This window comes from Setaria italica, chromosome VI (assembly GCF_000263155.2).
Source record: "Setaria italica strain Yugu1 chromosome VI, Setaria_italica_v2.0, whole genome shotgun sequence".
Taxonomy (NCBI): Eukaryota; Viridiplantae; Streptophyta; class Magnoliopsida; order Poales; family Poaceae; genus Setaria; species Setaria italica.
Window position 1 is genome coordinate 4057378 of NC_028455.1, and position 14516 is coordinate 4071893.

Genomic DNA, 14516 nt, shown 5'->3' on the forward strand with positions numbered 1-14516 from the left:
CAAAGACGAGGACGTCGTTGTCTCTGGACAAATAAAAGCATCCAGAAGTCGAGAAGCACGCAAAACAAACCTGGCAGCCAGGTGGATATCGTGGGGCCCACATGTCGGCCCCAGTGGGGCACACCCCGGGATACGTTCCCCGATGGCGCGTAGCTATTTTTGTAAACGGAAGCTGGATTGCCCCAATAATAGCGCGTCTCCCCTGTTCCTTCTCCCTGTTGTCTACGTCCCTTCCGCCCGCTACCTTCGCCTCCCAAGATCTCCACCCCGTCCCCTTCCCCCGGCCATCTCCGGCAACCGGATTTCGTCGCCGCCTTGCCTTGACCCCTTCCCGGAACATCCATTCCCCAGTTCTTTACGCCAAGTTGCTGCCTCCGCGGATTGCAGCGTGCCGTGGTCGGTTTCTTGGTTTGATTATTCCCCCCCGGATTGGAGCCGGAGCACGGCGAAAGGTGGCTGGCGTCTTGGTGCGACGCGGCCGCGCTGAGTTGGTTGCCGCCGGCGGTGCTCGTGGAGCGAGGCGGCGGCGGAGGCTTCCTCTTATCCTGCGTGGGGAGTGGTGGGGAAGCGGGGTCAAAGGAGCCAACTTTATTCCCCCAATCGCATTTGGGCGCTTCGTTCGTGACCCCACGCGATTCTTGGGGAGTTTTTGACTGAATTTCTGGTGGGATTGGCGTGAAGGAGGCGGTGGCGCCTGGCGCGGATCCAGAGAGGATTTGATTGCGTCGGGACTCGGGAAGAGGTGGGCGGGTGACTGTTGCTGTTCTTGGCATGAGCGTTGATCTCGTTGGAGATGGGGACGGATTACTACAATGTGCTGAAGGTGAACCGGAACGCGACGGAGGAGGACCTCAAGAAGTCGTACCGCCGGCTGGCCATGAAGTGGCACCCCGACAAGAACCCCGGCGACGCCAAGGAGGAGGCCGAGGCCAAATTCAAGAAGATCTCCGAGGCGTACGAGGTATGGAATCGAACACCGGTTTTACTTTACTTTACACCTGGACGAAATTGCAGCACCCACGTAGCTTCCGATGTTATTGCGATGGGATTGGTAGATGTCGTTGTAGATGACCTTTTTGTTTTGTTTATCCTTGACCTTGTACTTGCTGCAAAGAAAGTGCGCTCTGATAGGAGATCGGGGCATTATGATATTTGTTTTTGCTAGGGAATCGGAAATGTCGCCAGAGATTTGTGTCAGCTGTGTGCATTGTGCGTTGCATCTTGATTGTGCATCTCTGTGGTATGATGATCGATAATGTCTGTGTTCCTGTGTTGAGTTTACCTTGTGGGTCGACTATATGCTTGGTCATTTCTGCTCCTTCAGGTGTGACAAAATGAGTTGACAGATAAACCTGTGAAACGAAGCTCTCAGCTTAAGACAGGTTTTCATGTGCAATGTTGACTGCTTTCAGGTTTTGAGTGATCCCCAGAAGAGAGCGATATATGACCAATATGGTGAGGAGGGTCTGAAGGCCTCTGCAGATGGTGGTGGTTCCTCATCCATGAATGGGTCTGCCAACCAACGTTTCAATCCTCGCAACGCTGAAGATGTCTTTGCTGAGTTCTTTGGTAGCAGCAAGCCTTTCGAGAACATGGGGCGAGCAAAGTCAATGAGGTTCCAGACAGAAGGCGCTGGCACCTTCGGTGGGTTTGGTGGGAATGAGAACAAGTTCAGATCACACAAGGATTCAGTCGGAACGAGTTCAAATCAGGCTCGGAAGCCACCGCCTGTGGAAACCAAACTGCCCTGCACACTTGAAGAGCTGTATGCAGGTTCAACGCGCAAGATGAAGATATCCAGGAATGTTGTGAAGCCGAACGGGTAAGCATATTTGTAGTTGGATTCTTGTAGCAGACTGTTTGCAAGCCTATGCAAGATTGAAAGCATGCTACGCTTTCCTATATTTTGGGCTACAATAAAATGTGTTTCGATTTTCAGTTAACCTCATCTCTATATGGCTGCACAAGGAAATCATAAACAACTAAAAATGGGGATTTTAAGAGATCAATGCAATCTGACTTCCTTGTCTCCTAATTTATTTTCCCCTCTTGCTGGCTGTTAAACAGGCAAATAGGGACGGAATCCGAAATTTTGACAATTGATATAAAGCCTGGTTGGAAGAAGGGGACCAAGATCACATTCCCAGACAAGGGCAATGAGCATCCAAACCAGCTCCCTGCTGATCTCGTTTTTGTTATCGACGAGAAGCCCCATGATCTGTACACAAGAGAAGGCAACGACCTCCTAGTCCACCGGAAGATTTCTTTGGTGGATGCATTGGCAGGAACTACAGTCAATCTGAAGACCCTCGATGGCCGTGACCTGGTGATTAAGCTCACAGATGTGGTGACACCTGGGTATGAGCTTGTGATTGCGAAGGAGGGGATGCCTATTGTCAAGGAGAATGGGAGAAGAGGCAACCTGAGGATCAAATTCGATGTTGATTTCCCTAAGAGGTTATCGTCAGAGCAGCGGCACAACATTAGGAAGGTTCTTGGAGGTCAACCTCAGTAGCAGTGAGCACACTCTAAAAAAACATGGATCACCTGTCCCATAGTCCCCCATGCAATGCAGACTAATTCAGATGTTCTTGATCTTTTTCTTCAGTTGGCTTGTATGTTTAGTTCATTTTCCTTTGCGGTTATTTTCTGATCTTCTTCTTTATTGGGAGAATAGAAATATTGAAGACCACATGTGTAATACAAAAGTATTGTGCAGATTCCAATGTTACGCTTGTCCAATCGCCTTTTCCTATGAATTCTATTCATTGAAGTAAACAACCTGATATCAGCATTTTGTAACAGTGAAGGTTACAATCAGGGTGTTGTGCGAAAAGATTGAATTCTCTGAAGTTAATCACTTAATATGTAGCCCTGCATTAGTTTGTACATCTGAACACAGACAAATGATTTGCCTTCTGTGCATTGAGGATTCATCATGCAAGAAAAAGGTTCAGGAACATGAAACTTTCCAAAATGTGAGACGCAACAAAATCATAGCATTCCCCTCTTTCCTTTCGCGGGCAAACAATACCTTTCAATGCAACACGAGTGGAATGAAATCCCAAATTATCCGAAGAAAATATCCTAGCAAAAAAATTGAAATGCGAAGGTTTTCCAGTTATTTTTTGTTCATTAGCAATTTTACAAATGAATCGTACCACCCAACATGCGCATTTCTCAGTAGCAGAAAGGGACCTGGCCGTTCCATAAATAGCAACGGCCTCCCTCGAATTGTGGGGCCCACCGCACTCTGCCATCTGAAAACCGTCGCTTTTTTCCGTTCCACCGTGGCAGTCTGCCGGGCGTTATTTTCCCGCGTCCAACGAAACCGCTGCTGCCCTTTTCGTCGCCACGGACCACGGCGGAGTGGATCGCAGCCGTCGGAGCAGGATCGGGCGGTGCCGATGAAGCCGGCGGAGGACGCGGCCGTCCGGGAGAAGGCGGCGGCGGCGCAGACGGAGTGGTACGACCCGATGTCGCCGCCGGCGCCGGCGCCTCAACAGCAGCCGGCGGTGGAGGCTGCGGCGGGGACCTCGCCGTCGGTGAGCTCTGACGCGCGGCCTCTCAGGGTGTACGCGGACGGCATCTACGATCTCTTCCACTTCGGCCATGCGCGCGCGCTCGAACAGGCTAAGAAATCGTGAGATCCTCCTCACTTGCCCCAGTAATTTCTGCGTCAACCCGATTGCTTGGTTCCTTAAAAAAAACCCCGATTGCTTGGTTCCTTAAAAAAAACTCGATTCCTTGGGGATTATGTTAATTTTCTCTGATTGCATTTTTTAGGGGAATCGATTCCATGAAATGTGGCCTTCTGTTGCTAACAGTTGTGGCCTTTTAGATTAGTTCCTTCTCTTGATCTTATATTGAGGCACTTCTTTCTGAAAGATATTTTCTTTGATTTTACTGATTTAGATGGACACGGAAATTTATGTGCATGTGATCGAATATGATGCCTCACACTGCCATTTTCCTGAAAATGTTGATAGAATGATGTTCTTCCTTTTATGATGAGTAAAAGGACGCATTGCTTCTGAAAAAGACGGTTACAATTCATAATTGTAGTGTCCATTTTATCTTGCATAATTCTCTGATTTTTTTCTCCGCAGATTTCCCAACACCTACTTGCTCGTCGGTTGCTGCAGTGACGAGATCACCCATATGTACAAAGGAAAGACTGTCATGACTGAAGACGAGCGTTATGAATCACTTCGGCATTGCAAGTATGCCTTCACCTCCCCCATTTTCAGGGTCTCATTGGTGCCACTGGCACTCATGAAAATGCCCTATGACTAATTTGTTGCCCGGGTTGAAAAATTGAAAGGTGGGTTGATGAGGTTATACCGGATGCGCCATGGGTTATCAATCAGGAGTTCATTGACAAGCACAACATTGACTATGTTGCACACGACGCACTTCCGTAAGTGTATGCTTCTGTAGTTTGGCCAATTTGCTTGAGGAAAGTAACTAACAATGTGTTTGCTTCAGGTACGCTGACACGAGTGGAACTGCTAATGATGTCTATGAATTTGTTAGGATCACTGAATCTCCCCACCGTTTCTGTCAGATAGTTATGAATAATTCTGATGATCAGATGAGGGAATGCCTGATCTCTGCGTTTGTGCAGGTGAAAGCCATTGGAAAGTTCAAGGAGACGAAGCGCACTGAGGGAATCTCAACATCGGACATCATCATGAGGATCCTAAAGGACTACAACCAGTACATCATGCGGAATCTGACCCGTGGATACAGCCGCAAAGACCTCGGCGTGAGCTATGTCAAGGTGATCTGTTCGTCCATCAAAAGCTGCATCAGAAGACGAGAAAGAAAAAATTACTCAATTTTGCAATTTAATTTTAATATGATCAGGAGAAGCAACTTAGAGTGAACATGGGGATCAGCAAGCTAAGGGAGAAGGTGAAGGAGCATCAAGAGAAGGTGCCCAAGTCGCTTCGCTATTCTTCTGAGACAGATCTTAACATGGTTTACAAAATCCTGATGCCAAATGTGGTACATACGCAGTTTCACAGTGCGGCGAAGATAGCTGGAAGCAACCCCGTGGAGTGGATGGAGAACGCTGACCGTTGGATTGTTGGATTCCTTGAAAAGTTTGAGGAAGGTTGCCACATGATGGTAAGCAAGTCACAAGGAATTTACAATTGATCTCTCAATTCTAGAAGCAATTTGTGATCATGGACTGTATATTATTTAGTTTTGTCAATTGGACAGGAAACTGCGATCAAAGATCGAATTCAGGAGGGGCTGAAGAGGCAAGGCAGGTCGGAGTCGAACCTTTCTGGAGAGGACTCGGACTCATAATGTCCTGTAATATCCAGATAAAACTAGACATAAGGAGAACTGGAGATCATATTCCTAAAGTAGTATGAGATTGATTAGCATGTTATTGTAGGATATCAGGAATCATGATTTAGTTGTACCAGGAATTATGTACTATTATGAGCAATCATATTTCTGAATGTCATCAATTATTGTTCCTTAATTGAGCATCTGCATCTGGCACCCTCCTAGGTATTATTACCATTTTAGCATTTTCATAGAACTAAAGATGCAGAGAATATGACCCATTTGTTCTGAATATGTTTGTGCCTAGCTATGTGCTACGCCGCCAACTGAATATTGTTCGTGCATTTCTCCCTTTTTTTTAATTTATCGTCCATTGGGGCACTACGATATATTCATGGGTATTGCCTAATGTGGATATCATACTCTATTTTCGTGGTCATTAGGGTCTAAAACTGGAGCTAGCCACTCTGTATAGATAGGACACAGTAACGTTCATTCATCTGTTTACCTGTTTAAGCACATTACTGAATTTTCAGATAAACATCATTTCATGCATCAGGACATAAGTATCAGTCGAGCAAGTTTTAAGTTAAATGTTCGAAGGATGCATGCTGTGAAGGCTTAAACTTGTTTGCACAGCATATTGAATTAATCAGTGAAAGCATAAATACAGATAATTTAGAAATGTTAAGTGGAGCAACACATGCTACCTTGACCATAGCTAACATCTGATCATGACATTTCCTCTGTACAACTCTGCACCTGATACTTTTGACTTTTGAGAGACAAAAGAGAAAAGACTAATACAAGACAAAAAAAAATGAGGTAGCCATAAACTATATTAATATTATCTAAAATAGCCTTACAGCAATAATAGACCTAGACACAGAAAGAGCTAGGCAACAGCAAATTCATTATTTTTCCAATCTTAAACTTTCTGTTTTACACCCTGATATTGGTTTCAGAGAAACTGCTTCTGTGGACAAGTTCATCATCTCATTGCAGGTCTTCACCTGTGCCCTCTGAAGTACATGTATACTCTCTGCATAAGGAAAGGATATCAAGAAACCAGTACCACTTTTCTTTTACGTTTAGCGTTCAATTCGTAATGGCACAGCAAAGACTTATCAGATGCAATGGTCGAGTGAGGGATTCATAATTGAAAGAACATCCAGTAATAGAAATTTGTTTGGTCACTACTGGAATGAGGAACAGCAGTTCATTTAAAGTTAAGAATGAAAATCCATGCACATTTCTCAGTCAAATCAGGAGTTTATAAACGCTTGGTACTGAGAGGAGTAGCAGACAACAAAACAAGAAAGAGTTTGAAAGGAATGGAGGAAGAAATAGGCAGTAACCTCAAGCACCCAGATGCTTAGAAGAGATTCCAAGGTAAAGAATACAAAGCCAATAAAATAAAGTACCTGCAATACTCCAAAAAGGACAGCTATTAGTGCTATTGGAAGGGTTTCACTAGCTTGAAGGATCATGAACAATTTGTAGAGGGAGGTAAAGTTATTTCAAAGAGTAAAATTAATGCAAGGCAACTTACCCCGGTGAACATATCTCCAGCCAAAACTTCGATTGCAACAAGAATGCCCCTGATTTAGGTAAAGAAACTGGAATGAGAATTATTGCAGAAGGAAATTCAGGGCAGAATAGAACTTTACTGATTACACTTACGTAAGAGTTTTCCCCCTAAATATTATTGGAGGAGCAATTGCAGCGATGACACAAAACCCAACATGTATCTGGCAGATATCAAAGCCACTGATGCTTAGTATTCAGAATTCCATGATATAAGATCAGAAGATAAGGAGTGAGAAATCATAAAATACAGATAGAAATTTTGCTGCTCTACAGTTTTCCAAGATTTTCAGATTGAGATTTCTAACACATGAAACAGCATTGCACAAGTAAAATTACCGAGTAGCAGACGAAAAACTGGCCAAAGGTTACCACGCTGTCAGTTCTGAACAACAAAAGGCAGAGAAATTACGTTCAAACAATTATCCATAGAACCATGTTTGATAATGACTGAAACTTGGAATTATAGTTAGAAGAGAAACCTCATTGCACGGTACAGAGGCCTGTACCAAAGTATGTATGAAAGAGGACACCCGGATATCGCATAGATTACAGCGAGGAGGAAAATAACAATATCTGCAAAAGAAAATCCATAAGGAAAAAATGTGCATATAGCTTGGGGATTGTGTGGATGACGGTCGAGATATTAGCACCTTCGCTGTGAATTGACTCAGCTAAGACAGCGAAAAAGTTCCAAACGAGACATGCAATCAGTCCTGAAAAACAACTAATATACATGATGAAACTTATAAAAATTTTGGTTATTTAAGGTGAAAAAATCACCAATTGTAATCTCAAGTAGTAAATGTAGATATATAGATTAAAGGTCAAATACCTAGCCAACTAGCAAATGCCGTATATTGCAGCTTCTGAGCATGGATTGGTATTTCGTTGGCTATATCATGATGTATGATGGGATAGAACTCTGGCCAATTTCTCACTTCCACGGTGACACCCGCTGCACAAACAAATGCATCTTCAGTACTCTGAAAAAATAGAGCATGGTGAAGCTTAAAGAAATCTACCTCTATTCATTGCATCCTCCCTTCGTTTAATATCCTGCAGCAAATCTCATACTTCTGAGAACTTGGTCATTAAATCTAACATAGAGAATGAACTTTATAGAAACTAGAATTACAGATCATTATGGAAGTGATTTGATAGGATCAATAGCCACTCGTACCTGTTCCCGCCGCTTCAAATCCTGCTCCCATGACAACAGCTCTCTCTCCTTCTTCTTTGGATCCTACATGCAACAACATGCCGTAATTTAAGACAAAATGACCGTGCAATTCTTACAAGAACACCCAGATTATCGAGAGTGGCATCAACTGTCGGTGCAAGAACAGCGAACAATTCCACAATGCACCTCGAGGGGAATGTCGATCGTGGCACCATGTTTGCCGCTTCCTCCCAGGCCTGCCGGGATCCATGATTTCCTGGACGGTACAGAAGCTGATGTTGTTGCCACTGCTGCATTCTGAAAGACACTGCCAATGATAAGACCGACAGTGCTATGATGCTGAATGAACACACCGCCTAAATACATGATGAGCGTTTGCATGGATGAGATAGAACCCAAGGGAAATACAAGATCTGACATTAGACACTACTAGTAAATTTCAGTGAATCTTGAAACCAGATCAAAATGCGAGATTTTTTGCTAGAAATCAACATTCCCATCCAGGACAAAAGCAAGCCAAATTTTGGACGGAAAAAAAAAAGAACAAATCGAGCATGTAACTCAAGATAATGTTGGTACAAGACCGAGTTAACCTGACATTAGAAAATGATGTTTTTAGAGGAAATGTCTCATCGAGAACAATAAGAATTGGAGCCTAAAGAATATGAATAAACAACAGAAAAGGTTAGCTCAGGAAATACCGCGGTAGGATTGATATTTTCGTCATCGAATGGATTTGTGTTACGAGGCATGGAGAAGAGATCACTTGGCCTGAATAAATCCTTGCCTCTTCTGGGACGACCCGGAATCTGAGCGGCAACTGATTCTCGTGTGGCCAGTGGAAGGAAGTTATTTTCAGTTAATGGCTGTTTTTGCACTTTGGTCCTTGTCAGCGTCCAGTTGTTCCCAATTTACCCCTCGACTGGCAGGCTTTGGCAGGACAGTTTCGGACACTGCCTACCGTCACGTATAGCCAAGAGTCCAGAAACAAAAAAAGGGCTTTGCGATGGAATAATTCTTGTGTTGTAATCCACAATCAACTAGACCTACATGGCTGTATCACCCTACACTCTTATTATTTTTAAGACCTTTTGAAATTTGAAGGCATTGCAAATGGGATATCAGAAAAGCATGACGAACATGGAAGGAAGTAGAAGGCTGAAACATGACAAACCCAGCAGACTGCGATATAAACCCCACATGTATTAGAGGTCATTTGTTCATGCAAAAGTTTTTAAAGATCACAGAGAACATTGCGATCGGCTAAGCTGGCTCAGCGAGGAAACTATTTGCGTTTGGATCATAGATCTTCAGGGAAAAAACAGATAAATCTTTGGATCTAACTGCTCTCTGAATCAATTACGTGCTTTCCCTATCCAGAACGAGATTTAGATACAACTTTGCATATATTCAATAAATGGCACAGAAGTCATCTGTAGAAAATCATTCCACAGTTAACATTGGTTTATTATAAGTCATCCAGGAAAAGGACGACCATCGAAGGTAATATTTTGCCATCAAGCACAGTACAGAGTATACTAGCAGAACATTGCGAAACAAATGTGGATGCAGCAACTCCAAACTTCTGCATTGCAAAATGGAGTATCTTCTCTACTTAGTGATGGTGAACTTGAACGTAACGAAGGCCACAGTACTTGCACACGTTAGGTGCCTCCAGATCAAGGCAGATATACTCAATTGGGTGGCCAAGGCCCACGCCTTCAGAAGCTGAAACAAAACAACACAGCATGTGTAGGGGTATGTCACTTTTGCATAAAATGGATCATCCAAATGAGAATATGTATTGATGAGTAGATTTTGCATGGTTCAGTTTTGTTGCCTACCCCCTTCACAGACGGCAATGCGACCATCAACCTTGATCGGAGGTACTTCATTGATCAGTTCCATTGGTGACTTCTTGCTCGTGTCCTACAACAAATAAAATGAATGATGGTTGGAAGAAAACTGATTTGTACAGCAAATATGATATGTTCACTTTGTCATGGTCTAACAACGACAAACTAAATGAGGTAGTCAGATGGTAAGACTCTTCTCATGTGTGCGTAAGGTCTACTGGTCTAGGGTTCAAATCCTGGCTTTACTTTCCAATACAAACAAGGATCTTAATGATCAAGCCACCAGATATAGATACAGATCCTGGAAGTAGTTCCAAATTTCAACATAATAGGAACTGCACAATTAATAATTCATTTCCGATAGTCATTAATAACAAAGAAGTTGGTTTTTACTCCACCCTTTTCCCTTTGGGAGTGTTGGTTCTAGATAATGAAAACAATTTCAGAGAAAACACGAGTCATGAAGATTTTCATCATTTCAGGAATATTCAGCAACTGGGATATGCTTGATGTGAAATCATCGTATGACTAAAAGCCATGTTGAGCACCAGCCTGCTCTGGAACAACCACCTTTCTTTCGTAAGTGAAAAAAAAAACGCATTTCATGTTATCAGCAATGGAAACCCATCTCAACACAGGAGAACAGAATAACCTACAGGACATGTTAATCCTGTGGCACAAAATTGTGCAATTCAAAAAATTCAATAGTGACCTGCCATTTATCAGCTGAAGCAAATCCGCAGCATCCACAAACCCCAAATATATAGTGCATTAAGATGGTAGTTTCCTTATGAATCAACTAAAGACAGCTAAAATCTAATCCAAGCATAACTTAAGTCTGTAAACCTATATAAAACAAACATTCACTTCAGAAAACAGTTGCTTTTTACAAAAAGGTAGACCCAATACACGTTAAGCTTATAGCTACAGCCAAAAAAACATACGGATTCCATTCCCGGGTCTTTGAAGGTATATAGCTATGCGAAGAACATAATAAACAAGATGTCATGTAGAAGCTCTGTCTACCACAACTACAAGTCACTAACATGATCCTACAGCCATTCACAATGCTACTAGCCTACTAGGGCATCAAAGTATACTTAGAATCTTAGATAGTGCCCAATTGATCGATAATATTAATATGAGATAGATACTATCTCAAAATACAATGACACCTGATAAATCTAAACACAAGACCTGCAGATCTAGCAAGGAACAGGCAGAAACATCAACATGAAACGTACACTAGAAAGACTGTAACAACTAATCGATGGTTAGAGCTCACTCAGGCTCATCAAAATGTCTCTACAACACCGAGGACGACTTAAACCAAAAAAAAATGGCTGAAAAATTAACCAGCCGCAGCTACACACAGAGCCAAACGGCACGCGGAACCTGATGGAATGATCTTTCCCGCCGAATCGGACAAGAACCGCAAGGAAATGATCTGGATTCGCGGGGCCAAGGCGGATCGGAATCTAGAGACTACAGGGCGCAGCGAGGAGGAGGGTATATACCTGCATCCACTTGGCGGTGTGGCTGCCGACGACGGCGGCAGCACCGACGGCCTTCTCGGTGGAGAGGCCCCGCGCGCCGGTGGGGGCTAGGGTCTTGAGGAGCGCCGGGAGCAGCCTCCGCGTCGCCGTCGCCATGGCTGGAGAAGGTTGCGAGACTGGGGAATTCGGGGGAAAAAACGACCAGCAGCCGAGGAGGAGGAGGAGGGGCCTTCTCTTTGGACTTTGCTGGATTAAGCTATCGAAAGAAGCCCGGCCCTTGTTGGCCCAATACCGTAGATACAACTGTAGTGGGCTTCTCGTGCTGGGCTAAACGTTGGAGATGAAAGAAGGTCGGCCTGTAAGAACAGATTTTCCCTCTCAATCAGACAGGGAGCAACAGATTTCTGTGGATTTGTTAAGGATTTTCCATACGGATTCTCTACTTGTACATGTATTTACAAATAGTATCCAACTATGATGTAGTACAGGCGAACGAGTAACTATGTTCCTTAAGCTATAACTATAAAATTTCCCTGTCCAAACATGCCCATTTGCAAATTAAGGGATTTGTTAGATCATTAACAAAATGAAGGCAGAATGACACTGTTTCCCACAAGAAGCTCCCTTCCATCCTTGCTCGGTTGCTCCATTGCCGAGACAACTTTGCAGTTGCAACTAAGCAGCCCACACATGCATGAAGCATTCAGCGTTTGCCATGCCCAAGAACTTCAGACCACAGCACTCACAACTTGAACTAGAATATTCTCTCTCTTTCTGCAACTCTCCTGACCGGAAATGAATCGGTTGCCGCGCTGGTCTCGGTCTCCTGCATCGCCGTTCTCGTTGCTGCGACTGCGAGAGCACCACACCAAGGCATCAACTTGAGGAGACCTATTGACCCGACACCCTCCTGCAGCAAAACCCAAACATTTCAATCTCTCGTGATCAGATCACGCCTCGCAGTTTTGTCCGGTCAATTTGGTCCTATTGGACTTGTGCTTGTCCCCTACCGCTGCTCAAAGTTGCTGGTCTCGTCGCGCACGTGCGTGCACGTGCGCACGAGTCCACGACAAGTGGACCGGATCTCGACGGACCCACCTATCAGCGACTCATCACGCGCAAAAGCGTTTTCTCCGATCACTGACTGATTGCCCTAAATCTCCAGGGTAAGTGTAATCGTGTCATTACAATATTAACCGCTCTCGGGACTCCGATACCATCATCACAAGGTAATTAACCGTTGGAAGATCACGGTCACTTTGCCCCAGAGGATCCGATGTTGAGTGGCTCAAGGGTTAACGATGCAAGTGCCCAATTTTTTCTTTGGTATTATCATGCATGCACCTAAGCACTTGTTTAAGTGGCCGGCCACATGCTTTGAGGTGGTGTTGGGGGTGCTTGGAATATAATCCCATGTCATGGTTCAGAGCAGGGGATAGGGGTTTTTCTCTATTCAAATCCTGATGTCACACTGGGTGGACGACTGCCTGTACATTGGGGATTAAGGGGGTGTTTGGTTGCACGGACTAAAGTTTAGTCCATGTCACATCGAATGTTTAGATACTAATTAGCCTCCATCTGTGCAATTGATTTTATAATTAGCTCATATTTAATCCTTCTAATTAGTATAGTATCTAAACATTCGATGTGACATATACTAAACTTTAATCCGTGCAACCAAACACCCCTAAACTAGTGGGGTTGGTTGAATCTATCTAGGTCTTGGGGTGCTCAACCTCTGAACTGAGCTGCTCTCAGTGAGGTGAGGTGAGCTGAATTGATGGCATATGGGAGGTGGGGATTGGGATGACAGAAATAGTTTGGCAGTGAGCAGTAGTTGAGCGCACACACTTGACTGCACTTGTGGATCTTTTGCATCCAATGTAGGAGGGTGCTTCTTTGGGCAGGACAGTCCTGCCAGGACTATGCATGCTGAGGAAATGTTTGTTTCAGTCATAAAATAGATTGCAAGGAAAGCAAGATTGTTTTAGTAATTTGGTAAGAAAAGTATAGAAGGCGTTAAATTTAAAAAGGATTCATTTTTACCTAACCTCATAGAATATGTAATGCTTTCGTTGGGCAGGACAGTCCTGCCAGGACAATTTATCCATTTTCATATCTTGAGGAGTAAATGAATATGTAATGCTTTCGACTGGTGAAAAATATCATGAACAAATGCCCATTTATTTTTCCACCATTGGATGAACTATCACTCTACATATTTTTAAACAAAAAAAAAAAGGTTGTACTAGGAGAAACCAAAAATGACAAAATTTTCATTAGGGATATTTGTACCAATTTAAATTATTCACAGAGTTTAACGAGCCAAAAATTTCTGTGGTGGATTAAGTCAACAAACCGAATATCTAGTGAAATATGGACTTTTCCCTTGCCATTTTCCATTCTTTGAATTGAAGCTATTTACTAGTATGTTGTTTTCCCTTGCTAATTTGACAATTTTATACTCAGATGGGGCTAAGGAATTGACAGACCATTCCTGCGTGTAGCACATATGTCCAATATTCTTGATATAAGCTAGGCCCATAGTCTTTTATCCTGATCCCAAAGTTGAGCATATAAATAGCCACATAGGGACAAGGTGACAAACAAGCGAGCAGCAGAGGGAACGAAAAAGGGCGGCAAAGAAAGCCTTTGTTTTTGGCCTTTGGAGATCCTAAAGAAATGCTTCATTTGTAATGGAGACAAGGCCATAATCTCTGCTAGAATATTTGTCACCTTTCCCTGTGCAAGATTTGGAGTGGTCCTCAGCTGGAAGCTCCCTCATCTCTTCCGTCATCAACCAGAAAAAGGGAGATGAATGCAATACAACACTGTTATTTTACCATCAGTGAGGAAAAAAATTACAGTTTTACTGAATTTGATACCGTTTTGACTCCCACAATGAAACCTATTTTATGGATGAGTGTTCTAAATTTGTTGTGCTAATAAAAGGACTGTAATTTGGGTGGCACGTGGCAGTGTACAAGTAAAACCGACACATTGAGCTCGCTGTAAAACTGGAAGTGCATGGGGTACAAAAGGTCAAACAGGCCATCCATGTATACCCGATGCGAGCACGAGTACTGTACG

General features: G+C 43.5%; 4 protein-coding genes across 4 annotated transcripts; 2 read left to right on the top strand and 2 right to left on the bottom strand.

The window, feature by feature from the left end:
- Positions 1–206: 206 nt before the first annotated feature.
- On the top strand, positions 207–2794 carry LOC101752619 (dnaJ homolog subfamily B member 4). Its single transcript, XM_004972713.4, has 3 exons — positions 207–961; positions 1413–1822; positions 2068–2794. Exons 1-3 carry the CDS (start codon positions 794–796, stop codon positions 2513–2515), a joined length of 1026 nt encoding a protein of 341 aa, XP_004972770.1. The 5' UTR covers positions 207–793; the 3' UTR covers positions 2516–2794.
- A 538-nt stretch (positions 2795–3332) lies between these two features.
- On the top strand, positions 3333–5440 carry LOC101753030 (choline-phosphate cytidylyltransferase 2). Its single transcript, XM_004972714.2, has 8 exons — positions 3333–3643; positions 4110–4223; positions 4325–4420; positions 4489–4531; positions 4628–4783; positions 4870–4938; positions 5023–5133; positions 5230–5440. Exons 1-8 carry the CDS (start codon positions 3408–3410, stop codon positions 5317–5319), a joined length of 915 nt encoding a protein of 304 aa, XP_004972771.1. The 5' UTR covers positions 3333–3407; the 3' UTR covers positions 5320–5440.
- Positions 5441–6197: 757 nt separating this feature from the next.
- On the bottom strand, positions 6198–8455 carry LOC101772205 (secretory carrier-associated membrane protein 5). The gene is made up of 11 exons (XM_012846759.2): positions 8261–8455; positions 8075–8137; positions 7917–7950; positions 7727–7849; positions 7545–7607; positions 7374–7467; positions 7231–7276; positions 6988–7055; positions 6857–6905; positions 6663–6728; positions 6198–6346 (listed from the first exon to the last, which is right to left on the bottom strand). Exons 1-11 carry the CDS (start codon positions 8453–8455, stop codon positions 6314–6316), a joined length of 834 nt encoding a protein of 277 aa, XP_012702213.1. The 3' UTR covers positions 6198–6313.
- Positions 8456–9461: 1006 nt separating this feature from the next.
- Positions 9462–11650, bottom strand: LOC101753431 (NADH dehydrogenase [ubiquinone] iron-sulfur protein 6, mitochondrial). The gene is made up of 3 exons (XM_004972715.2): positions 11448–11650; positions 9919–10003; positions 9462–9802 (listed from the first exon to the last, which is right to left on the bottom strand). The coding sequence occupies exons 1-3, from the start codon at positions 11580–11582 to the stop codon at positions 9690–9692; spliced, it is 333 nt and encodes a 110-aa protein (XP_004972772.1). The 5' UTR covers positions 11583–11650; the 3' UTR covers positions 9462–9689.
- Positions 11651–14516: the final 2866 nt, after the last annotated feature.

Bases quoted from the DNA above. Each gene is read 5' to 3' on its own strand.
- LOC101752619 (XM_004972713.4), top strand. From the start codon at position 794: ATGGGGACGGATTACTACAATGTGCTGAAGGTGAACCGGAACGCGACG. The intron at 962-1,412 runs GTATGGAATCGA...GACTGCTTTCAG, and splicing joins AGATCTCCGAGGCGTACGAG to GTTTTGAGTGATCCCCAGAA. The intron at 1,823-2,067 runs GTAAGCATATTT...GCTGTTAAACAG, and splicing joins AATGTTGTGAAGCCGAACGG to GCAAATAGGGACGGAATCCG.
- LOC101753030 (XM_004972714.2), top strand. From the start codon at position 3,408: ATGAAGCCGGCGGAGGACGCGGCCGTCCGGGAGAAGGCGGCGGCGGCG. The intron at 3,644-4,109 runs GTGAGATCCTCC...TTTTCTCCGCAG, and splicing joins CTCGAACAGGCTAAGAAATC to ATTTCCCAACACCTACTTGC. The intron at 5,134-5,229 runs GTAAGCAAGTCA...TCAATTGGACAG, and splicing joins AGGAAGGTTGCCACATGATG to GAAACTGCGATCAAAGATCG.
- LOC101772205 (XM_012846759.2), bottom strand. From the start codon at position 8,455: ATGCAAACGCTCATCATGTATTTAGGCGGTGTGTTCATTCAGCATCAT. The intron at 7,951-8,074 runs GTACGAGTGGCT...GATTTGCTGCAG, and splicing joins ATTTGAAGCGGCGGGAACAG to GATATTAAACGAAGGGAGGA. The intron at 7,056-7,230 runs GTAATTTTACTT...GATATCTGCCAG, and splicing joins AGTTTTTCGTCTGCTACTCG to ATACATGTTGGGTTTTGTGT.
- LOC101753431 (XM_004972715.2), bottom strand. From the start codon at position 11,582: ATGGCGACGGCGACGCGGAGGCTGCTCCCGGCGCTCCTCAAGACCCTA. The intron at 10,004-11,447 runs GTATATACCCTC...TATTTGTTGTAG, and splicing joins ACACCGCCAAGTGGATGCAG to GACACGAGCAAGAAGTCACC. The intron at 9,803-9,918 runs GTAGGCAACAAA...GTTTTGTTTCAG, and splicing joins CATTGCCGTCTGTGAAGGGG to CTTCTGAAGGCGTGGGCCTT.